This window comes from Prionailurus bengalensis, chromosome C1 (genome assembly GCF_016509475.1).
Source record: "Prionailurus bengalensis isolate Pbe53 chromosome C1, Fcat_Pben_1.1_paternal_pri, whole genome shotgun sequence".
NCBI lineage: Eukaryota > Metazoa > Chordata > Mammalia > Carnivora > Felidae > Prionailurus > Prionailurus bengalensis.
Genome location: NC_057345.1, coordinates 24,895,384 through 24,920,618, shown reverse-complemented (window position 1 = coordinate 24,920,618; position 25,235 = coordinate 24,895,384). Strand labels below are relative to the sequence as shown.

The window sequence follows — 25,235 nt, the reverse complement described above, 5'->3', positions numbered from 1 at the left end:
ACTGCCCAGATGCCACGTAAGTGCTTCCCAGAGGCCTGCTCTGAGGGCTGAGAAAGCCCTGGGAGGCAGCCCCAGCTGGGCCACAATGGGAAACGTGGACATGGAGACCCGAGTGGGAATCTGGGTTCCCATTAACTCTACCATGTCCAGCTGGGTGCTCTTGGGCAAGTCCACTTCCAGATGCTGAGGACAAAACACAGGAGGGCAGGGGTCCATCCTGGCACTTTAAAGAGGCTCAGTAACCAGTAGCCAGGATATGTGAAGCTCCTACTGCGTGATCCCGCTGGGTCTACACTCTGTCTTTGAAGGTACTCTAGAGAATTTTCAAAGTGTTTTCTTATCTCATTTTTGTATCTCATTCTGTCTCATCACCAGCATAGAGGATTTATTATCCCTGATTTTCCAATGAGAGAACAGAGACCTCCAAGACAGGGGAATAAAGTGCCTTGCTCAGCCTGGAGGACCAAAGACTCCCAGGACAGAGACCATTCTTTGCCCTGTAAAACTAAGGCCCAGAGAGGGAAAGTGATTTGCCTGAGGTCCTACAGTAAGTCAGGAAACAGACTCTGGTCTCCCACGTAGTGCTCCTGCACCACCCATCTTCTAGAAAGAAGTAGATTCCCAACCTTCACCCTGGGGCTGCCAGACCAGGCGCCCACCAGGTCACGGCAGCCACAGCCAACACGCGTAAGGCCCCCATCTGGACGACGGCTGCGCCTCGGAGCCTCAGTGGCCATCTGTGCAATGGGACCACTGGGGAGGGCTGGGATCGCCGAGGCAGGCGGGCAGGCGGGTGGGTGGGGCCAGCGCCGTGACTCAGCCGGGCGGGCGGGCGGGGAAGGGCTGCCCAGCCGGTCGGACCGGCCCGGGATGCAAACGAGCCGCCAGGGCCCGCCCGGGGCTGGGCCGCCCGGGGGGTGACGGGAAGGGAGGCCGGCCGGGCGCCGGCGAGCCCGGGACCCAGACGCGGCGCGGGCGGGCGCCCAGGCTGCGGACCGGGATGGGAGCGGGGCCCCGCGGCCGGCCGCGGCACCCGGAGCCCCGCTGAAGCGGCCGCGGAGAGCCCGCGCGGGAGCCGAGATGTGTCTGCGCCTGGGTGAGCCGCGGCGGGACGGCCCGCGAGGCCCCCGCCGCCTTCTCTGAGGGTCACTTTCCGCTCTCGGCCTCAGTTTCCCCAGCAATGCGGTGGAGGGAGGAGGGCCGCTGGTATCCTCTCGAGGTGGGGTAGCGCCTCGGCCCTCCGTCCCCACTTTCCTTTCCGGCGGAGGAGGGAACCCCCAGGCGGGAGGAGAGTCGCTGGAGAGAGCAGCGCGCGCTTGGCCCAGAAGGAGAGCAGAGGGAGGGAGACCCAGGGCCCGGGGAGCCCTGAGCCAGAGGCTCCCTGCCCTTTCGCCTCCTCAGCCTCGCAAAAGCCTCCCACCTCCAACCTTCCACTCCTCCAACAGGATCCAGACAGAGCGGGACTGGTGTGTCTCCTCCCCTCACTCCTTGGGCACAGTGATTGATGCTGCTCTTGGGCATCAGACAGACCCGGGGACTCCCCGCTTTCTGGCCAAGAGACCTCATGAACCTCAGTTTCCTCATCTGTAAAATGGGGGTGGTAGCACCACCTCCCAGGACTGCTGTGGGAATGAAGTTGGCTCCTGAGAGTGAAGTGCCAACCACATTGCTAAGTGCTCTAAGAATGATCACTTAGACAGGAGAGGTCAGGACTGCCCTGACACTCTGTCCGGGGCTCCAGGCACAGCCCCACACTGGCCCTGTCCCTCCAGTTTGACCAAGTCTTGGTCCTAGGAGGTTGTTGTTCGTAAGCCCAACCCTGAGCCAGGTGGTGTCTGGGCTGCCAGGCAGGTGGGTGGATGGGGCAAGGTGGGTCAGGCCCTTGGGACAAAGCTTCCTGTTTGACTAGCAGTTAATCTTCATGAGGCCATCCCAGTTCCAAGGTCCCATCCAGCCATCACCTGCCCTCTGCTCTGAGACCTAGTCCTGCTCCAGAGGGTCCTGCAGGGCCCCAAGTGTCTCCGCGACCAGCTGCGCTGGCCCCTCCCGAGTTTATATACCACAAGGTCACACAGAAGGGCTATGACAGCGGCCCTACCCTGCTGCTCCCAGGGACTGCTTCTTGGCACAGGGCCCCCAAGAATATCCACCCTAGTGATTCCTCCCTCCCTCCCTCTTCCTTCCTTCCTTCCTTCCTTCCTTCCTTCCTTCCTTCCTTCCTCTTTCTTTCTTTCTTTCCTTCTTTCTTTCTTTCTTTCTTTTCTTTCTTCTGTCTTTCTTTTTTCTCCTTCTTACCCTCCTCTTTCTTTCCTTTCTTTTCCTTCCTTCCTTCCTCCCTCCCTTTCTCTCGTCCTTCCTTTCTCTCTCGTCCTGCCTCCCATCCTCCCTCCCTCCCTGTCCCTTTCTCTTTCTCTCTCTCTCTCTCTCTCGCTCTCGCTCTCGCTCTTGCTCTCGCTCTCGCTCTCTTTCCTTCTTTCTTTCATTTCTTTTAGCTACAGGGCTCCCATATATGAAATAGGATCCAACCCTTTCTGTCACAGATGAGGAGACTGAGGTGTAGGAAGGGACTTCCTAGAACTTAGTTTAGAGGCCTGGCCAGTTTCCCACAGCTGGCTGGAATGAGGGGGGCTGACAGGGCCAGGAGGCATAGTGTGTGTCCTCTGGGGCCAAGCCAGGACCCATAGGGGACATTCCAAAGAGCAGATATGGAACAGCCTGAGCTGCCCAAGGAGGAGAGATCCCTCCCAGTGAGGTGTGCAGACAGGGGCTGCGTAGCCACTTGGCCACTCAGAATCTGCAGAGGAGTCTCAGATGTTCTTTTGGTCCCAGCCTCCCCCACTTGCCCTGTCCCTGTCCAGTCTCCCTGCACCAAGAGCTTGCTTCTCCCAGCACCCCCAGGGTATGCCCCACCTACCTTCCCATCTGTCTCCTCCTGGGACCCTCCTCCACTGGGAGACAAGGGTTATTCTTCCCATTTCATTATTTTTTTTAAATTAATTATTTATTTAGGTAATCTCTACACCCAACGTGGGGCTCAAACTCACGACCCCAGGGTTAAGAGTCATATGCTCTTTGGACTGAGCCAGCCAGGTACCCCTCTTCCCATTTTAAAGATGAGGAGATGGATCCTCAGAGGCTTGAGTTTCTTACCCCAAGTCAGTTCAGCAATTGTGAGTTGACTACTATGTGCCAGGCTCTACCCACCAAACTGAATCCCGAGCAGGATCTGATCCCTGCCCAGTGCACTAGGGGCTCTTTGGGGCCTAGACAGTGACTGTCAAACTCGCCGTGGTACCTTAGGGCCTGGCACAGAGCAGGCACTCTGAGCATTTGAGTAACAAACTCCTGAATGAATAAATCAGTGAATGGGGAGCTTCGTGGAAAGATCATGGACCTAGAGCTAGAGACCTGGGTTCAAGTTGTGGCCCTGTCACGCGTAACCTTGAGCACTGACAAGAACTCCTGCCCTTTATTAAGTACCACCTGTGTGCTTTTCCAGCCTTAGAGCCCCAAAGACTCTCACGAAGGTGTTGTGAACCCCTTTTCCAAATGAGGAAACTGAGGCTCAGAGAAGACAAGTCACTGACCCCAAGCCCTCCAGAAACAGACTTAGCACCCAGTGTCCACTAATCCTGCCAGGGCCTCAGCCTTCTCCTTGCCAGAGGCTGAGCCGCACCATGGCCCTGACCTGGCTATCCCCCACAGGTGGCCTGAGTGTGGGGGACTTCCGGAAGGTGCTGATGAAGACAGGGCTGGTGCTGGTAGTGCTGGGCCATGTGAGCTTCATTGCAGCCGCTCTTCTGCACGGCACTGTGCTGCGCTACGTGGTTGCCCCACGCGATGCCGTGGCTCTGCAGTACTGCGTGGTCAACATCCTCTCTGTCACGTCCGCCATCGTGGTATGGCCAGGCAGGGAGGGTGACTGGCAAGAGGGAGCTGGAGGGGGCTTGGGGTGGGCAAGGAGAGAGCCCCGAGCCTCTGGTCTCTCAACCTCTCCCTGCCTCAGCTCCCTTGTCTATTACATGGGGATGGTAGCATTGTCCACCTGAGAGGGTCCCGTGAGTATGCATGAGATCACGTAAAGTGATCCACGTAATGAGATCCACGTAAAGTGCGTGTCATGGTATCTGGCGCATGGTTAGTGCTCACGCTTGCGAACTGGGATTATTATGATGACAAGGAAGTAACCAAGGCAGTGCTGGACAAAAGGAAGGAGCATCAGCTGAGCTTGGGAGGGTCCAGGAGTGTTCACAGAGCTGGAGGCCCCTGAGCTGGATATTGACGGATGAGTAGGAGTTCAAAGATAGGCTGCAATTACCATAGCCCACATAGGAGGCACGCTGGGGCCAGCAAGTAGGAGAGGAAGCTGGGATGACATTCCAGAGACAGAGAGAATGGCAGATGCAAAGGTGTGGAGGTGGGAATGGCTAAGATCTATTCTGGGGACACCGAAAAAACAAATTTGGCAGGAACTTAGCATTAGGCACGGTCTATGGTAGGTGCTCAATTAATGGTGGCCGTGGCTATGACTAGGCGTCAGTACCTGTTTGAGGAATCCACGAATGAAGGGGCCTGGCATTCTGAAGGTCACAGAGCTCTTTCCCACCTGTTAGCAGAGGTGGCTGCAGCTTTGGGGCAACATCCATCCATCAAAGCCTTGAGTTCCGTCTCTGCCACCTCCCGGCTGAGGGACTTCTTCCTCTCTCTAAGCCTAGTCTCTCCTCTACAAAGTGAAGCTCGAACAGCCCGCTGGCGTCAAGACTTAGGTGAATGGAGATCACATGCCCCAGCAAGCGGGAGAAGCCTCAGTCAGTGGGACGGGCCGGGCTGTGCAGATGTGTGGAGTGTCCCCTGGAGTGACCCCTGGGGTTCCCCAGTGGCCCCAGTGTTCCTCTCACCAGCCTTGTAAGGAACTCCGGGAGAGCAGTGAGCTCAGGGTTAGGAGATCCACCGGGGATGGGCTCTGGGCTGGACCCCTTCAGCTTTGCCCTCATTTCCTCCGTTAATCCTCAACTGCATCTGGCAACAGGGGGCGTCTGTTACCCCCGCTTTCCAGAGGGGGAAACCAACACTGAGGATTCACCCAACCTCCTGTCGATACAAAGACGCCAGGCTGGATCTGAAACCGTTTGTGTCTGACGCCAAAGCTAGTGTCCTTTCTGTGAGCTCATCCTGCAGACTGGGGCTTAGCCCAGAGAGCTTGGGGCACTTACTTGGGGCTGTTCAGTGAAGTAAAGCCATTGCTGGGTGGCCATCAGACCACCTGCCTCCCATGGGCTCAGCCCATTGAATTCTCCTCCATGAAGTGTTCTGACTTGTTAAAATAACAGTTTTGTGCTTAGTTCCTTGCCAGTTGAGTTTACTTAGTTTACCCCCAAATCTTTTCCACTCCAGAGAGACATGTCATGTATAGCCTGTGACATGGCCCTGTGGCCCTGGGCTACACAGGTCCCTGTTTGAGTTAAACACCTACAGGCAGTGGGGAGTCACGGAAGGTTGTAGGCAGGGAGTTACCGGATATTAGAAACATCTCTTCGGGGCTGGACCGTGAGGAGGCAGTGCCTCTGTGCAGATGGAGGTAGTGAGGCCAAAGCTGAGCGGAGATGAGGGGCCGGGGGCTTGGAGGGCTAGAGTTGGCCTCGGTGGAATCTTTACCCGGAGCTGCCCCTGACACCTGCCTGCTCTCCTTCCCCACAGGTCATCACCTCAGGCGTTGCAGCCATTGTGTTGTCACGCTACCTCCCCAGCATCCCCCTGGTATGTGGCTCCTCCTGGGAGGGGCTGTAGGGGTCGGGTGGGGGCAGCAGCCACCCCAAAGGGCCTAGCTTGCCCGGAGGGAGTGAGGCTGACCCCTTGGGACCAAGCCTGACATCCGTTGACCGGTGGCCTCCCCCATCCAGCGCTGGACAGTGTTTAGTTCGAGCACGGCCTGTGCCCTTCTTTCTCTGACCTGTGCCCTGGGCCTCTTGGCCTCCATCGCCGTGACCTTTGCCACCCAAGGCCGGGCGCTGCTGGCTGCCTGCACTTTTGGAAGCCCCGGACTGCTCGTACTGGTGCCTGACTGTCCCTTCGACCCCACACGCATTTACGTGAGTGCTCAGGCCTGGGATTGCAGGAGGGGGTAGGGCAGGGCTGGAGGAGTGGGGGGATGGGTGGTGACACCCAGGGGCTCATCAGAGGTGGGAAGGGTTCTTGGAGACCCACCCTGCATCCTGCCCCTTGTGCCCCCCCCCGCAGAGCTCCAGCCTGTGCCTCTGGGGCATCTCGCTAGTGTTCTGCGTGGCAGAGAGCGTGTTTGCTGTGCGCTGTGCCCAGCTCGCCCACCAGCTGCTGGAACTGAGGCCCTGGTGGGGGAAAAGCAGCCACCACATGGTAAGGCCCGCCACCCCCTCCATCAGCCCCGACTCCCCATATTTCCTGGGAGCCCTTGCTGGGAAGCCCAGGCTGATCTGCCCCTACCCTCTGCATGGGGCCCCTGCCTTGAGAACTGGAGCAGTAGTTTTTCCTCCAGGATGAAAGGGAGAAGCTCGGAGGCTTAGAGAGGTCAGATCTCCCAGCTAAGTCACACAGCTGAAACCTGGCTCCCCCAAGGCCCAGGATGAGTCTTGAGGGAGAGGGAGGAGTATCTGGGTTCAATCTGGGGGCACCCCAAGGGTATGGTCTGGCTCTTGCGGGGGGGGGGGGAGGTAGTGAGGTTCTTTTGCCCCAGAGATCCTCCCAGCCCTCCCCTCATCCCCTCCCCTGGGTGTCCTATAGGAGCAGACCCAGTCCCCGGCAGCCTCTTGTGTCTCTGCAGATGCAGGAGAGCCCAGAGCCCGTGGAGGGCCATGACCTGCTGAGCTGCACCAGCTCTGAGCCGCTGACCCTCTGAGAGCTGGTGGCCCGTCCAGGCCCCGTGACCACTGGGGCCCCCTGCAACCAAGTCTGCACTGTGACCAGGTCAGGATTCCTGGAACAGACCCGAGAGGTTTCACTGGTCACTCAGGGGCCCGGGTGGGGCTTTCAACCCCTTCCCTCAGCTACCCAGCCCACTGCACTGAAATGAGACTTTATTCTGAAGTTATTAAAAAGAACAGAGATGCTCCACGTGGATGCATGCAGCAGGGGAGGGGACTCGGCCGGGGGCCCTGTGCTTCTTTCCCACACAGGATGCTGTGGTTGGGGCTCTGGATGTGTCTGCCCATCCGTGGGCCTGTGTGTGTGTCTTTCTGAGAGAGGAAAAATATACAGAGGGATCGGTGGGTCTGTGTTCATCCAGTGCTGAAAGGCAGGTGGGGGTTCATGGGACGGACCCACAGCTGGGAGCCTGGAACGGGGGGGGGGGGGGGGGTTCCTTTTGCATCGTGGCCTCCAGGCCAACAAGAGCTGTGGAGCAGGAAGGGTCGAGGCCCTCCTGCAGGAAAGGACGACTCAAGGAAGCTTTTTCCTCAAACCCCCACACCTCCGGAATCCTTCCTCCTATCCAAATGAAGACAGCCTCCTCACCTGGGCATGATTCCGCCCTCCACCCAGGCTGAGAGCTACAAGGGCGGGGTGGGGGAGCTTGCCCGGTGGTTGGGGGAGGAGCTCGAGGCTGCGTGTGAGTCGGGGTGCGGGTGGGGGCGGGGGAGAATGGCTGAAGTTCCCTCTGGGTAAGGGAGGGCAGACCCAGCCAGAGCCTGCGCCTCAATCATTGCCTAAGGGAGATATTGCCTTTTGGACTGAGGGTGCTAACCGCTTGCTTGCTGTAGGGTTGCCTTCTCCATAGACCCCAGAGTGCAGGCCCTGGGGGTGGGGGGTGTGGGCAAGGGGGTGGGGGGGGTGCGACCAGCCTGACCCCCAGCCTGGATAGACACAAGGAAAGGAAGCCGGGAGAGGGCCAGTGAAGGCAGGGAGGAGGGGGAACCTGGGTCCTGTCGTTCAGAACTGGGAGGCGCTGCTGGGGTCGCACTGCAGCAGACGCACGATGGACGGGTCGCTTTTGGCCCCGCGGATGAACTCCTCCAGGGACAGCTTGCCTGCGGGGCGAGGGGAGCAGTGACGCTGGAGAAGGCGGCCGCGCGGCGAGAGGAGGCCGAGCAGAGCCGCGGAAGAGGAAGGGGGAGTGGCACCCGCCCCGCCCCATCCCTGCCCCCTCACCGTCGTTGTTTGTGTCCATTTGGCGGAAGATTTTCTCGGTCCTCTTTTCTGGGGTCGACTCGTCCTCCGGCATCTTCATCACGGACGAAACCATCTTGTAAATGGCCTGAGGGGCGGGAGGGGGAGGCAGGGAGTGAGAGGAGCCTGCCCGAGCCCCCCACCCCCAGCATCCAAAACGGCCTCCACACACGCAGAAGATTGCTGCCCCCGCTTGGGTGAGGTGGAGAGATGGTCACGGAGGCGTGGGGGAACGGGAAGGGGGGTTAGTTTAGGAAGGAGTGCCTGGAGAGGCTTCCCAGAAGAGGGGGCTATTGGAGCGGGCCCTGACCAAGTTCCCTTGGAGCGCCAGGTGGGAAAGGCATTGCTGGCAGAGCAATCTGCACGTACAAAGGACCTGCAGCAGGAAGCTGAGTGGGCGCCGAGAATTTGGGGGTGGCTGAGTGCAGTGGGCCAGGAGAGAGGTTGGAGGATATCGGGACCCAGATAGCGAAGGGGCTAGAACATCGGGCTTAGGAGCTGGTGCGGGGCGCTGCGGGCTCCAGGATGAGTACCGGCTTAGGGCTGCTTTTCTGAAACTTCGGGGCCCTGGGCAGCCCGCGCTCGGCCGCCTACAGGGGGCGCTGGACGAAGGAGGTGACATTGGGCTGCGGCGCCTGTGTGGCCGGCAGGGGGCGCAGAGCCGCACTAAGGGCTGTAGGGCTCGAGGCCGCAGGGCCCAGAGAGGGCGGGGGCATTATGCAAATAAACGCAAATGAGCATCTGCCAGAGGCGGGGACAGCATGCGCTCAGTTGTGCCCAGAACTGCAGCTGCCACGTGCAGGATCTCTGGAGGCAACACGAAGGAGGATATTTGTGCTAAATGTAGGCAGAGCACACAGGGCTTGGCCTGTGGGATAGACTGGGTCCTGGCGCCCCAGAACTCAAGGACCAGACGGATCCCCCACGATGTTCCAGCTCTTTGCAACTGTCACCTCTGCCAAGAAGCCTCCCTTCTCCCATCCCATAAACTTCCCTTGCCTCAGATCCAGATCCGGCCTCCGTACTGGTCTCTTCCGGCCTCTTTCCCTCGCATCTGTCCCCCACGCTGCCTCTGAAAGCTTTCCAAACACAGATCTCCACCGCCACGTCCCCAGCCCAGTGGGCCGCCGCCTCGCTCCCATCACACACAGGCTTCCCTCCAGGCCCACCGTGCACCCAGCTCCTTCTGGATGCTGCCCCACGCTCCTTCTGCTGCCTCCCACTCTTCTTTGGGACTCCACTTACATAGCGCTTTCTTAGGGAGGCCTTCTCTGATCCTGCCTGGGTCAAGGTCCATATGCTGGCCCAGAGCCTCCTGGGCTCTTCCTTTGGGGACACCTCTCTGAAAGTAATTTTGTAGGATTGCACCTAGTTTCCAGCATACAGCTAAAGATCATGGATATCTAGCTAGTACCCATATCCTCAGAACTTAGCACAGTGCCTGGCATCTGGCAGGGACTCCACGGCTTAAAAGCCTTTGGTGCCTCCCACTGCCCTCTGTACCAAGTCCAAACCATTCAGCCCTGGTCACTCAAGGTACTTCTCGTTTGGTGCCTGCTGACCTCTCCATCATCAGGCCTCCCCTGGTGAGTGACCCTGCCACAACCAACCCCTCCATGCCTTTCAGGTTTCCCAAAATATACAGCCTCTTCCTGGAATAATAGTACTAGCTACCACTTATCAGGCTCCTGCCGTGTGCCAGGTACTTTACATGCATTATTTCTTAACCTCACAACGGCCCTGAAAAGCAGGTATCGTGACCCCCATTTTCCAGATAAGAAATGGAGGCTTGGAAAGGGAATTGACGGCAGAGACTGAATTAGAATCCACTCGTTCAGAGTTGTGGGATAGATGCTTGTGGGTAGTGATGACCAGCAGGGATTTTGAAGTAAGATGGACTTGGAGTGGCATCCTGGTTCCACTAATGTGGAACCCTTGGACAAATCCTTATGTGTAGCCTTGGACAAGTCCTTAACCTCTGTGAACCTGTTTCCTCATTTCTCCCTCATTAGGATTGTCCAGACGATTGAATGAGACACTGTTGTAGTTAGAATAGTAGCTGGCTGGAGTAAGTGGTCAGCAAACAGCAGCTCATAATCATTACTCATCCACCACATCCTCAGGCCTTCCCTGCCTTTCAGTCCCCTAGACTCCAGATACCACATTTAGCTAGTCAGTGCAGACTTCTCTCCCACCAGAGTGGGAGCCCCAAGAGGCCAAGACGTAGCGTTTTCCCTTGTGGTGTGTCCACAGGGTTGGGTCCTGAGAAGGATGGCCAGGTGACTTAGAGAGTGACTGCTCCCCTCGTGACAGCCCTCTCCTGGGCCTCCTAATTAATTGTCTGGAATTGTGCACTTACTGTTTCATTGGAGCCAACTTGTAATTAATCAGTCACTGGGATTTGCAGAGCTCTGTCTGCACTGGCCGTCTCGGGCTGCCCGGCTGCCATAAAGGAAATCAGGGCCTACGGAGCAGAGGTCAGCCAGGCAGGGGTCCTGAGGAGGCCGAAGGAATGAAGCTGGGCATGACTGATGTCTTGGGTTTGGCGCCCCCAACAGGGCTGAGATTTACCAGTATAGAGCAGTGCAACCACACAAAGTGGTAAAACGTGAACATCTCTCATATTGGTTGGTATGTTCAATCGCTGAGCTGTTGCTGTTTTCCATCACCCTGATTGCCCCAGCCCTTCCACCAGGACCCCCAGAACTTCCCACTGTCCGTCAGCTAGAGAGTTCGTGCCTGGTCCATGGGGGTCACAAACATTAAGGCTTTACCCCTAGCGATAGACACAGGGAGGGCAGCGCATCCCCAAGCAGCCCATGCTAGTCTAGCTCAAGAGAGCATACCCCGATGCTTAGCAAGAGAGAAGCCAAAGCAAGAATCCAGTAGGGGCTGGATGCAATGGAAGGGGAAGCAGCAGAGCCGAGGAACCAGAGGGAAAGGATTCAGAGAGGCAAAAGGAAAGAGCAAGAGCTTGTGCAAAGCTGTGCAGTGGGATTACTCAGGGCATATCCTAAGGATGTTGAAAAGGCCACTCTGGCTAGAGCAGAGAATGTGCAGAGGAGAGAATAGCAACTGACAGCATCTAACATTTGCCAAGTAACAATCATATGGAGGACTCTTTTCTCTCCTGCTAGAGCCCCTGTCTCACTTTATACCTGCCATAACCTGGTGCTGTAGGGAGCTAACACCCTCACTATATGGGTGAAGAAACACAGGCTCAGGCAAAAAGTGAACTAGGAACTGGATAGACTAGAACCAGAACCCTGATGGACTTCAATGCTGGGCCAGGGGGATAGGCACTCTGGAAGATTGAGCTAATATATACTACACTTAAACTTGTACTAAGAAAGAACATTTATATCAGGTCCTTAAATCTCTCTGTGAGGTCAGTATCACCATCCCCATTTTACAAATGGGAAATCTAAGAGTTGAAGCCAACTCCAGAACTAGAAGCCAGATCCCTTTCTAGGGGCAACTCTGAGCGGTGGCCAGCTTGAACTTGACTCCACCACATACATGCTGTGTGACCTTGAGCAAGTCACTTCACCTCTCTGAGCCTCACGGGGTTATTGTAAGGATGCACTGGCTCATGGATATAAACATATCACTTAGTACTAGGTTTTTAATGGGCCCTCAGTCACTTGAAAGGTGGCTGGGTGTCCTCACGGAAAGTGGATGGTGGACCCAAGGTAGTTCACTTACAGGCTGTGTGGCTTTGGGCCAATGTCTTTACCTGAGCATTCATTTTCTCCGGAGTAAATGAGGATCAATGAAACATAACTGGCCTGTACTCTGAAGAAATGTCAAGTTTTGAAAGACAAAGACTGAGGAATTATTACAGATTACAGGACTCTAAAGAGACACAACAATGAAATGCAATGTGTGATCCTCAACCTGGGTAAAAAGTGCCTTACGGTACATTTCGAGACAGTTGACAAAACTGGAATATGGTCTGTAAGTTAGATAATAGCATTTATCTACATTAGAAAATAGTTTCTACATTAAATGTCCTGACTTTGATAATTATATTATGGGTCATGTAAGAGTATGTTCCTGTTCTTAGGAAATATATCCTGATGTATTCAGGGGTAGAGGGTCATGTTCAGAACAACAGCGAAGCATTGCACACACGCTCGCATGCCCGTAATGATAAAGCAAATATGGCAAAAGTTAATTGGTGAATCTGGGTAAAGGATATATGAGAGTTTTCTTAACTTTTCTTTAAATTGGAAACCAGTTCCTAATAGTTTTTTAAATGGGTCACAAGAGTAGCACCCGCCACTACCTACCCACAAGGGCTCTCGAGAGGATGAAAGGGAATGGGGGGTGCCAACTGCTGGGCCCTGCATCTGGCATTCTGAGGGGTCCAGGGGCCCACCTGCACAATCTCGAGCATCTCCTCACGGCTGATGTAGCCGTTGCCATCCAGGTCATACATGCTGAAGGCCCACATGAGCTTCTGCTCCAGGCGGCCACGCGAGGTCACGCTCAGCGCGATGATGAACTCCCGGAAGTCAATGGTGCCATCGCTGTTGGTGTCAAAGGTGCGGAAGACGTGCTCGGCAAATTTGGAGGCGTCACCATAGGGGAAGAAGTTGGCGTAGATCTTCTTGAACTCGTCCACGTTGAGGATGCCCGTGGGGCAGTCCTTGAGGAAGCCCTTGTACCACTCCTGCAGCTCCAACTCCGAGAACTCCGTGTTCTCCCGCAGGTCCTGCAGCATCTCTGGCCGCAGCTTGCTGTTCTGCTTGCCCATGGCCACCAAGCCAAGTCCCACCTGGATTCCCGAGGGGGTCAAGGGGTAGAGAGGAAGTGGTCAGGCCCTCTTGGCCCCTTGACGCCACTCCAGGAAGGCCCCCCAGACACCAGGCTCTCCAGTCTCTCATTTGACCCAATGAAAGAGAGCAGCTGGCCCAAAGTCAACAGCCCATACCCCGGCATCCTGCCCGTGACATGCTCCACACCATTTCCCAGGACCTTACAGTTTCCCAGGGAACAGACCAGGAGATGGAGGAAGGGAAGGGGACTCACATTTACCGGAGAGCCTTCTCAGTGCCGGCCACTGGGCTTTCACAAGTGAATATCATTTCACACTCACAAAGTGAAGTCCAGGAGTTAGCCCCGCTTTACAGAGGAGAAGGCAGGCTCAAGGAAGTGAGGTGACCTGTTTCAGGTCGCAAAGCCGTGGAGTGACAGGGCTGCCTCCCAGAGTTGCCCAGGGAGGTGCAAAAAGGCCTTCTGGTCCTCTTCCCTCTTCCCTCCTGCTCCTTCTTTGCCTCGCATATGCCTGCTCATTACAAAATGCACCTGCAGCCCAGACACTGACCTGTTCTCTCCCCCACACATGTGTGCCTGACAAAGGCCAGTGTAAGATAGGTGTTAACCTAGGCTCCAGAGCCAGACCACCTGGGTTTGAATCTCAGGTCTGCCTCTTGCCAGCTAGGTGACCTTAGATGAGTTCCTTATACTCTCTCTGCCTCATCTGTAAAGTGAGGGTAATAGTACCTACCTCATTATTGTGGGGATTAAATTAGTTAATACATGTGAAGCACTTAGAATGATGCCTACACATATATGTGCTACATAAGTGTCAAATAAAAATGATTTATGTGTACCCAGATGCCACAAGACTCATGCACAACAACATACAAATGAATACACACGGACACATATTAATGTTACATAGCTCACCAAATCCATACACTGGCTCCCAGGCCACTCACATACCACCATGGGTCACCATGCCTCCACACCACATTCCCTCTGCTCCACAACTCACATGTACTGACACACGGCACCACTCACGAACAGCTCCCATACCCTGTGCATCAAGACACCAGCCCACGACCCCACATGTCTCACAAATGCCATCACAAGCCAACTCCCATGCTGACACCTCTCACATGGCCAGCTGCACGTGGGACCCTCAGGCAGCCTTGCCATCTTTCTTTTCCCAGGGGTGCTTGCAGGTCCCAGGAGAGGGAGCTGCAGCCCTTCTCAGACATAACAGGGGCCTCTTTTCCAGTGAGAGCCCTGGCCAGCCAACCTTTCCCCAATACCTACCTTTCACATAGTCCAGAAAGATCCCCTCAGTAAAGGAGGTTAAGGCGCGGAGGGCTGAGGGGAAGGCAATGGAGAGGAGACAGCCAGGCAGTTCCAGGCAGGAGTGTAGGGGTGTATGCAAGTGAATCCCTCCCCCCAGCCTCGGGCTGTGAGTGAGACAGGGTGAGGATGTTCCTTGTGTGTGCATTTGCACATAGCTCTCTGCACATGTGGATGAACATGTGTGTGAGTGCTTGGGTTCATGTACGCACATATGTCTCGGGTTTCTGCATGGCATTTGACTCCTGTGTGTTTCAGTCAATATATGTGCATGTGACTAGGTACGCACCCATCACAGTATGAGGGGGATATGCCCGAGTGGCCATTTAGTGGACTTGTGTGTGTCCTCAGCAGTGTCACATGCATGTTTTTGCAAGTTGGTGACCCTCCATTCTAAAGCAGCCTTTTCTGCCCCAGACTGAGGACCCAATGAACAAGTGTGTGGGAGGGGACTGAGGAAATGCGTGGGGCTGGGGCGGAGAAGTGTGTCCCTTAGTCCCCTCCTCAAGGTCCAAGGAACTGGGTCATCGGGGCGGGGGCAGAGAGATGCGCTGGGCAGGAGAGATCTTCCAGTGGCCCCCTCCTCCCTGCCACCCTCAGAACTGCCCCTCCAAATCGGAAGACTTGGAAACGAGGGTGGTAGAAGGTTCTGTTGTCTCCGCAAAGACCCCTAGTCCCCCGAGTGGGAGGCCCCCCAGCTCGACCTGAGAAACTCGCCCTGGGGACCTTCTCCAAACCTCTCCCCAGCTCTCGCCCTGAGCCCACGCTTCAGAGCGCCGGGCGCCGGGCCCCTCCTGGAGGGGGCGCTCCGAGGCGGCCGGAACGCGACTCCTCCCCGCTGGCCACTCGGCGGTCAGGACCCTGGAGAGCGCCGCGCTCTTCCCCTGGGGAGCCCCCTTCTCCCCAGCGCCCTCGGAAGGAGGCTCCCTGGGAGGCGCGAGAGCGGCGGGGTTGGAGAGGCTGGACGGGGCCCCCTCCCTCCGGGCTGCCCCCTCCCCGCATCACCCAGCCCCGGCCGGAGCGGCCCCCACTCACCCAGCGACGCGGAGACACCGACTGCGCAGGGAAGGCGGCGCTGCTGCGGCGCGCGGCGGCAGAGGCGGCCGGAGGGGCGGGCGGGGGGCGGGGGGAGGGACTGCCAGGGAGACGCCCCGCGGCGTTGGCCCGGAGCCCCTCCCCTGGGGGGGGTCCCTGTTCCTCCCCTTCCCCTCCAGCCCCGGGGCGGGGGGAAGCAGGGAGCTAGGCTCTGCCCCCGCCCCTGCCCGGGAGAGGGAAGGGGACGCCCTCACTTCCCCGGCCCCCTCACTAGGGAGCGCCCGCCGGGGGAGGAGGACAGAGGTTTCCATCTCCTCAGCATCTCGACTCAGGTAGCCCGAATGGGGTCCGGGGGGTCAGTGCCCAGAGACGTCTTTCCGAGCCGAGGGCAACCCCGGCCGTTCCACCCCCAACCCTACCTGGGCGCGAAGCCGCACGTCGCTCAGCGAGCGGAATCCGGAGCCTGGGCGGTTCGATAGGCGCCCTCCTTGCCACCACGCCTCAACTCGCGAACTAACAGAGCTGGGGGCTCTTTCGCGAGGGGGCAGCTCCCATTTCTCCAGTCCGGGAGGTCTTGGCTGGGGGGAGACACGCCCCTCCCCCACCTCGGCCTTAGAGAGCCCCGCCCCCATCTCCTGCCCACCGCCCGGGATCTCACCGCCCTTCCCCCCACCCCCCACCCCTCTCAGAATGAATCTCACCTCCCAACATTGATCTAAACTGCTCCTCCCATACTCGCTTCCGACCGACCCCAGGCTCTGCCTCTGCTGTCCAGTCTCGGGGGTTCTGAAGTGCGTAGGCACCTTACCTCAGGACAGCCCTTCTCCGGAGTCGTTGACCCCCCAGCACATCTCCTCCTGCCAGGATGGGGGCTGCATCCTCCTTCAGCCAGCTTCTGCAACACCCCACCCCCCCACACACACACACACATCCTGGGCTCGAATTTTGTCCTTTATCTCTAGGAGGTGGGCCTTATTGTCCCCTCTTCACAAATGAGCAACCTGAAGTTCAGAGGGGTAAATGATTTTCCCCATGTCTCACAGCTGGTGAATGGAAGGCCTGGACTTGAATCCATATGCCTTCATCCTTTCATCGCACAAATATTCATCAAGCACTATTTCTGTGCCCAGCATTTTTCTAGGCAGTGGGGTTACAGCAGCGGGCAGTAAACAGTGGACAAAATATACAAGTCAACTCTGTGGTGTATTAGATACATATTTTGGGAAAAGTTGAGATCGGCGTTTAGAGGTTGGGATGGTGGCAGTGCTGAGGACCATTCCAAAGATTGTGAGGACCGTTCCAAGGATTGTAGATTTTATTCCAGGTGACATGGGATGCTCTAGGTTGGGGCCTTGAGCAGAGTGAGGGTTTGACTTTCAGGTCAAGCTCACTCAGGCATTCTGTCAAGAACAGACTTGAAGAGTGGGGGCCAGGGTGGAAGCCAGGGGCCATTTCAGGGTGAGAGAGAGGAGTCTGGTTACTTTGAAGGTGAGCCGACAGCATTTGCCTTCTGACTGGACACCTCCTCCCAAGTCGGTGGCAGCCGGGACACCCCTGGCTCTCCAGGGCTCAGACCAAAGCTCCACTTCCAGGTCCCCAACCAGGCCACTCAGATGGTCAAAGTCTAGTCTTAGTCCTTCCTGCTTGAGGATGGGGAGGTCCCAACTGGAGGAGCTGGGGAGCCAGGCGGCGGTGGAGGGGGTGGGGGAGGTTGGACATGTGGGCCCTCTAGAACATCAGTTCCTCCGTGTGCCTTGGCTCTGGTGTTGGGACCCCCAGTGGAGGCGTGAGAGATGCCAGACATGCGTGGGTGGTTCCCAGCTGCCTCCTGTGTGAGGACCTGGGGGCAGGGAGAGACTTGCTGCTCAGGCCCCACCCCAGGCCCCTGGAGCGACAAGCTTCCTCCATCTTCCCCACTAGGCCTGGAGAGCCTGCCCTGTTTGGAGCTGGATGAGGGGACTGCCCAGCATTCACTGCCTGGGCTTCTCCTCCCCATCCTCCTCCTTCCTCTCTCTCGGCCTGAAGTCAGAGAATCTTCCCAGCTGGGTCTGGATCCTCCTCTCCATCCTTGGGGTGGGGGGTCGCAGTTTATCCTCACAGGGTGCTGCTCAGTCACTGTCTCTGCTTCTTCCCACTACCCCCTGCCAGCTTGACCTCCTACAGACTGACTTCTTGGCTTAGCCCCTCAGGAGCCTTCTTCTATTCCCGCTGTTTTTCTTCCCTATGAGGGTAACTCTGATGCTCTGGGCCCCCAGTCTGAATTCTGTCTCCCCAGTAGATGGGGCTTCTGATGGCAGGACCGTGTCTTCTCCTCTTCCTGGAAGCCTCACCTTCTTTTGACTTTCCCTGTACCTGGAATGAGTGGGGTAGATCTGAGGGCAGAGTGTGAACCCTGGTAGGCTCTGTGCTACTTCCAGTCAGACACCTCTCCCCTCCTGGGGGCCTAAGAAGCAATGGGAGGTCCCCCAGAGCCAAAGAGGAAGGCTTGGGGCTTCCCATATTGTACACCAAGGCCCAAGACTTAGTGCCCTGAGATATAGCTCAGAAAAGCGGGCCAGAGGGGCAGCTGTCAGGAGACCTACCTGGGTCCCTCACTTCTGGATAATCTGGAGCGAGTCTTATCCCCTTTTGGAACAGAGAGCCTAGACAAGTGACCTGGGTGCCTTAACATCCCCTATCGAAACCCCTGACCAGACAGGCCTCATTTGTGCCCCACAGTCTCTTCAGGCCTGAAATTCTGGGCATGAGCATAGTAGACAGGAGGCCTCAGTGGCCCTGGAACCCTGCAGATTTGAAGGGCTCTATGAAAACTTGTTGTGGGGGTGAGGGTGGGGGGGGTGTCCTTGATGATGATACTCATCCCCCTCCCACCCCAAACTGAGGCATCCAGGGGGGAGAGAGAGGCACAGCTTAGGGTAGATGTTGAGCGGGGTCATTGAGAGAACTGAGCAGTGAGTGGGACCCATGGGCGATAGAAGAAAGGGCAAGTCCCACAGGAGGCCGTGTCCTCAGGGTCTGAGGAGTGGGGCTGGGGTACAGAAACCAGAGGTGGCCACCCTCCTCTAGCACTAAAGAGGGATGCCAGAGAGAGAAGCAAGTGGGGGGTGAATGGAGAGGGGACTGCAGATCTCTTGAGCACCTACTGTATGCAGAGTACTTTGCAGGCATCACCTCCTTTGATCTGAACTAATCCTGAGGAGTCAATAATGTTACTGCCATTTCACAGATGTGGAGACTGAGGCTCAGAGAAGTGAGGCCACCTGCTGGAGGTAATACAGCAAGAAAGTAACAATGCCAAAATTTGAACCCAATTCCGTGTGACTCAGGAGCCCAGGCTCCCCTCTGGAAGTCTCTCAGTGAGGTAGGTGGAAGCAGCCCCTCCCCAGCCCCCTCAGAGGCACAGCCCCCACCCTCCCCTCTTAGGTCCCAAATGGTTTGGAAAATCCTGATGGGAGCAGATGGTGGGGACAGATGGAGGGAAAAGCATCTCAGGGCTGAATTACACAAACAAACATTGATAAAGTGATTAAACCTCAAGCCACCCCTTTCCAAAGGGCCCTGCCCACCCCAGCCTGGAGCACCATGGACCCAGAGGTGGGGGTCTGGGGGTCTCTGAGGATGCCCCAGTCTTAGCCCAACGGATCCCAGCTTCTGCCCACCCCTCCCACCGCCGGGGACCACCCCCGGACCAGAGCCCAGGGCCTCAGAGCTGCCAAGAGCACAGCCCGGGAGGGGGAGGGGGCGGGCCTGGCTGTTCCCAAGGGAGCTGGGCCATGAGGAACACAACGGGGGCGGTGGGGGTGTTGGGAAAGTCCTGCGAGCTGGGACTGCAGAACTGAAATCAGAGTTGGGTGGCGTCCCTCCAGCAAGCTTCACTTTACAGATGGGGCTCAGAGAGCTGCTGGGCCACGTCACACAGCAGCCTCGACCTGACCCGGCCCCCCAACCCCACAGTGGAGGGGGGCAAACCTTCACCTCTGGAAGGTTCAGGCGGTTCCTTCGTCTATAAAATGGAAACGATAATTTTAATGCCTCCCTGAAGGGTCTTTGTGAGGATTAAGTGAGAGGAAGCTTGTAAATTTCGGGACACTGGGCCTGTACAGTCAGTGCTCTGTTAATGTCAGCTCCAGCCAGCTAACAGGGCCTCGCTGGTGTTGAGGGATCAGGAAGGCAGGGGTTGGTTGGAGATGGTCCCCCTACTGAGAAGAAGTTTGGGCTTAAAGATTCTGCCTGCAGAGTCCCTGAGGTTACTGGGCTCCTTGGTGGTGGGATGGCCACAGTGCCCCCAAGAAAAGCACCAAGTCCTGGGTAAGATTCATTCCATTCATCCCCCACTTGCTCCTGGGTAAGAGCAGCTGAGGGGCTTCCGGGTGGTTCAGTCAGTTAAATATCCGACTCTTGATCTCAGCTCAGGTCATGATCTCACAGTTGTGAGATCAAGCCCTGAGCTGGGTTCCACTCGAGGCGGGTTCTGTGCTAAATGGGCTCTGCACTAGGTTTGGAGCCCGCTTAAGATTCTCTCTCTCCCTCTGCCCCTCCCCATTCATGTGAGCATTCTTTCTCTTAAGAAAAAACAAAACAAAAAAAAAAACATGAGCAGCTGATCTCTCTGCCACGCTCAGAATCCACGAGCCAAAGGGAGGCAGAAAGGGGCTGCACCTTTGCTGGTTCCTCAGTGTGAACTTACAGACATTGCAGGGAAACAGACCCAGGTTCACATCTTGATGTGGCCCCTTCCCAGCTTTGGAAAAGTTGACAAAAACAACCCCACTGACTCTGGTTTCTTCTCAGTAAAGCCTGTATTTCCAGCCCCCAGGCACCTCGGCCTCAAGCTAGCCAGCATCCAGCTTATGGCCCTCCACCCAGCCTGCCCTGTGCCTGGGTCCCCTCCAGGAACCCCTCTCTTCTCTTCATCCCGCACTTACTTCCCAAGTCAGAGTTCAACCAAAGCATTCCTCTCAGGCCTGCCCTGTCCTCTACCCCCAACTCACCCCCCACTCCACCCCACTCCCTCCTCTGGTGGCCCTATATTATCACCTGGTCCTCTTATAGCTCCCCAGCCTTCGGTTTCTCCACATCTAATCTTCCTCCCTGCTTAATAACCTTCCCCACCATTACCAGAGCAAGTGGGTGTTGGAGACTTTTCATAATACACCCAACGCTTGCCTTCCACTTCAGCTCCTACCCTCCACCTTCCTCCGAAAACTCCCCCAAGGCCCATCTCCTCTACAGATGGCCAGGATCTCCCCTACGCTGAAGAAGGGATCTGGAGTCAAAGCTGGGGGAAGGGGGCTCCCTGACCCCCATCTCCCTGCATATGGGTTTTAACCTAGGTGGGGGTGGGGTAAAGTGATGCAGGCAGGTGAGGTAACATCCCAGCCACCCCTTGTCTGCACAATATTTCCTCTTCCCTCTGCTGGTGAAAGCAACTCTCAGCTGAAAGGGCCTCAGGTTTGATGGCTTGCCTTAGGTCCCCCATCCAGGCCCACTCTTTTGCCCCCTCCTCAAATCAGAAGTGGCCCCTTCTGTGACAGCTCTTCGGGCAAATAAGCGTTTGGGTCTTTCTTACACATTTTCATCGCATTACACATTCAGTCTGCTCCTGCAGCTTCTCCTGGTATATCTTTGTTTGAAAATTGTTCCTGGGGTCACAGCAAATGGAATAGTCACTCTTGGAAGTAGGATAAAGGGCAGGAAGCTGAGTGTTCACTTGTAACTGTATATGAAATTCTATATGCATGTCTGCAACCTGCATGCAGGCACTCGACCTCATTTGAGGCTTGAGTCAAAATCTAAAGAGTCCAAACAAAAGCTTGTTTTAAGTTCTTACATGTCTTTATTTCTTAAAATTTATTTATTTTGAGAAACGGGGGTGGGGTAGAGAGAGAGAGGAAGGAAGAGAGAGGGGGAGAGAGAGAATCTCAAGCAGGCTCTACACTGTCAGCACAGAGCCCAGTGCAGGGCTTGAACTCACAAACCATGAGATCATGACCTGAGCTGAAATCAAGAGTCCAACGCTTAACTGACAGCCACCCAGGTGCCCCTCAAAAATTTTTTCTTAAGTTTTTTAAAATTTATTTAAGTAATCTCTATACCCAGCGTGGGGCTCAATCTCATGACCCTGAGATCAAGGGTTGCAAGCTCTTCTGACTGAGCCAGCCAGGTGCTTCCCTCCCCCAAATCTTTAAAGTCCTTCCTAAATTGGGATCTGCTCTCCAGAAGCCTTCCAGCAGCTCAGCTCTGCTCTGGGGGGGTTGCCCAGGGCCCATGGCCACAGGATGACTCTCCCCCACCCCGCCTGCCTCTTACAATCCAGAGAAGCTGATGGAATCCCCAGTCACCCCTGCAGCGGGACTTGGTAGCCTGAGAGATTGCACATGTGGTACAAGGCTGGGCCCACAGGAGTGGGGGCAGCAGACTTGATCCCACCACGGCCAGCTGTGTTCTCCTGGAGCTTCAGTTCTGTGAACCTCCTCCTTCCTAGAGCTGCTGTGAGGATCCCACAAGACACTGGAGGGTGGTTCACATGAAGGAGGCTACTGTGTGACACTGTGGGGCTCAGGGGTACACATTCATACAGCCTAGGGGGTAGGTCCTTCCGGGGAGAGGAAAGGTGACATCCCAACCCAAGGCTTCTGCTGGCACCCACTATTGGCCCCATTTTTTGGATGAAGAAACAGAGGCACAAAGAGATCGAGTTCCCTGCCTGAGACTGCGCATGAAATTAGGGCCAGATCCAAGATGGGACCCAGCTCTATTTCCTGAGCTCTTTCCAGTAAGCCAGGATGCCTTGGAGAAGTGTGGGGTTCCCACAAGGTTCCAAGGTTCCCAGAGTCCCAGAACCCAACCCCCAGAGGCTGAGGTCGCCATATGCCAGGGCCTCATGCTCCCGATCCGTCTCCCTTGCTGAGAACACTGGGTCAGCTCTCATTGCTGGCACCTTAGGCTCTCCCCAAGACTGAGGATTGCCTCTTTGTTTCCATAGTAACAGTGAACAGAGGGGTCTCCTGAATCAGTGCAGGGATTCTGCACCGGCACCTGCAAGTAGGCATGTGCCCTGGGAATCCCCGGGATGGACAGCCTTAGGTACAAGCACACATACACATGCATACTCACGCACATGCTTGCACATGCATACACACCCAATGCACATGTGTGCACACCCCCCCCCTTGTGAACACACAAGTGCGCCCTTGCACACGCAGGCACACGCACAAGGTGCCCGCTAACCGAGAAATGGATCAGGATATGATCGTGCCTGGCATAACCCACTCCCAGAGCCACCTTGGCCCACTCAGGCACAAGGAGGGTCTTGGAGACATGAGGCACTTCTGTACCCCCTGCTACATTAGTGGATACTTACTATGTGCCCGGTACTGCATTTTCCTTTTCACATAGAACATACTCCCCACAACGCCATGCTGAGACGGGTGCCCAGTGAGGGAACAGGCTCAGAGAGGCGGGGGATTTGCCAGAGAAGGCATGGGCCGAGCCAAGATTTGAGTCCAGCATTGACTCCTGCCCTCCCCACCACACCTGTTGGTGCCAGACCCATGAGCACTTCCCTGGACCCACAAATACAGATGAGGAGGCCTGGCAGGAGGTGGAGCAGGAGCTGAGGCCTCCCAACTAGAATGCCAGGGTTCCTGGACTTGTGGCTCTGGGTCATCGGATGCCCTCTCCAGCATCCAGCCATTCTTGAGACTGGGGACTGAAGGAAGGTCCAAGGGACAGCAGGGGCTTTCTTTCCACTTCTCCCAGTCAGCAGAAAAGGCACTCTGAACAGCAACAAGAACCACCAGGAATCTCCTGCTGGTGAAGCTACCTGGGTTCACTTGTGAGCTCCCTACCTTTCCAGCAAAGGCAGGAATCCAGCTGCTGAGGTCCTGGCTCCTCAACCTCATGGGCCTCTCAGGCAGACCCTTCAGAGATGACGGGGCCTGAATTCAGAGGCCAGGCCAGCCAGGTCACCCTGAGTAATGAGTTGGGCGGGGGCATCATCCAGGAGGGACCTTTCAGCAGGAGGAGCTCTAACAGTGAAAATGGGCTGCTGATGAGATAGTGAGCTCCCTGTCACTGGAGGCATCCCAGATGGGTAGGTGCTGGTGCTCCCTGCTTAGGAAATTGAAAATAAAGTGACTGAGTCCTCCATCATTATCCTCATCATTGTCATTGTCATAGTTACCACTGATTGGATACCCTTTGAGTCAGGAACTTAAAGATACAACTACCACTACTGCTAATAAAAATAGCAGCCCCTATAGATCAGACCCTCTGGGGTTGATCTTCACTGACTCCTCAGAAACCTGTGAGGCAGGCATGATTGTTAGGCCCATTTACAGATGAAGAAACCAAGGCTCAGAAAGGTCAGTAACTTGTGCACGGTTCAGGGACAGCAAGACCTACGTTCTGCCTGGCTGCTGAGTCTGTGGTCTGTGCACCTGGGAGCTGGCCTCGGGGGTAAAGCGGGACAGCCTCCCCCCAGTTAGGGCTCTTGGTTCCTAGAGCCTTTTCTGTTCTGGGCAACATTGGCTTCACTATGGCCAATGAGGCGCCCTCTGCTGGCCATTTCCTGGCTCTGCGGAACCACCTGAAGGCGGAGGCATACCCTCCAGTACCTGGGATGTGAAAGGTGGGTAGGCCCTTGAACCTTGGACTCTCGCTTCAGATGGTGGTACCTGAGGTCACCCAGACGGTCAAGGTTGAGCAGAGGTTGGAGTCTAAGGGCTATCTGATTCCCAGGCTCTCGTCCTTCCACCCCTCCCTGGTGGGGAAGAAGTTTTACTCCAGCTGCCTTCACTTCCTACTGCAGCCTCCTCTACATCCGGGCTCCTACGACAGGGCCTCTGGCCCCACGGCTCTTGAGGGATCTTGGGGACTGTAGTTTGTAGCTGAGAACCTGTCTCCAAAGGCAAAGCGGACCCTAGGGTTTGTGGCAGTTTGAGGCATGGGGCTGTCATTGACTGGCTGTGTGAGGCTAGGCAAGATTCTCAACCTCTCTGGGTGTGGTGAGATGGGAGTCAGTTCCTTCGTAGACTCCGAAGAAGAGATTTGAGGACGTCTCTTTTACCCAACCAGGACACCTCGGCCAGCCCATTGCCGCACACTACCTAACATAACCCCACCCAGCCATTCCCTACCACATCACTGCATCGTTTTCATAGCCCAGGGGAGTCTCTGAAGGTATTTTATTTAGTCATTAGCTCACCGTTTATTGCCTGTCTCTCCCACTGGAATGTGAGATCCGCAAGGGCAGGAATCTTGTCATCCTGGTCACAGCTGTGTCCCCAGGACCTATAGGTGTTCATACATATTTGTTGGATGAATAACGCCCTCCCGGGGCGCCTGCGCGTCTCAGTCGATTGAGTAGTGGACTCTTGATTTCAGCTCTGGTCAATGGGCTCATGGTTCGTGGGTTCGAGCCCCACTTCGGGCTCTGAGCTGACAGGGTGGAGCCTACTTGGGATTCTCTCTCTTCCCCTCTCTCTGCCCTTCCCCCATTCATGTTCTCTCTATCTCTCAAAAATAAATAAATAAGCATTTTTTAAAAAAAATCTTAAAGCCCTCCCTAGCCCAACCTCTGTTGCAGCTGGAAACAGTCTTCCAGATCCAGGGCTGTTTTTCCTGTTCCCATTGTCACAGCCCAGAGCTCATAGCAACTCCTCCCACCCTTCTCTGCACCCTCCTCCGTCTCCCCTGCTTCCCCCCAACATGAACACTTTGCTCTCCCTGGCCTCGGGGCCAAAGATTCCTTTTTCTCTCTGCCTGTTCCCCCTCATTTGAGTAATCCCCATTTGACTCTCAGGATTAGTTAAGCTCAGGTATCACCTCCTCCCAGAAGCCCTCCCTGCTTTCCTTTTAAATTAATGCTCTGTTCTGACTTATTTATTTATTTATTTATTTATTTATTTGAGAGAGAAAGAGAGAGAGAGAATGTTAAGCAGACTCCACACCCAGCT

At 56.0% G+C, this 25,235-nt stretch overlaps 2 protein-coding genes across 2 annotated transcripts; one reads left to right on the top strand and one right to left on the bottom strand.

The window, feature by feature from the left end:
* Window positions 1-895: 895 nt before the first annotated feature.
* Window positions 896-7,241, top strand: TMEM54 (transmembrane protein 54). The gene is made up of 6 exons (XM_043578644.1): window positions 896-1,096; window positions 3,706-3,899; window positions 5,698-5,757; window positions 5,901-6,089; window positions 6,238-6,372; window positions 6,797-7,241. Exons 1-6 carry the CDS (start codon window positions 1,081-1,083, stop codon window positions 6,869-6,871), a joined length of 669 nt encoding a protein of 222 aa, XP_043434579.1. The 5' UTR covers window positions 896-1,080; the 3' UTR covers window positions 6,872-7,241.
* HPCA (hippocalcin) lies at window positions 7,033-15,381 on the bottom strand. Its single transcript, XM_043578646.1, has 4 exons — window positions 15,277-15,381; window positions 12,518-12,916; window positions 8,119-8,224; window positions 7,033-7,997 (listed from the first exon to the last, which is right to left on the bottom strand). Exons 2-4 carry the CDS (start codon window positions 12,893-12,895, stop codon window positions 7,900-7,902), a joined length of 582 nt encoding a protein of 193 aa, XP_043434581.1. The 5' UTR covers window positions 12,896-12,916; window positions 15,277-15,381; the 3' UTR covers window positions 7,033-7,899.
* Window positions 15,382-25,235: the final 9,854 nt, after the last annotated feature.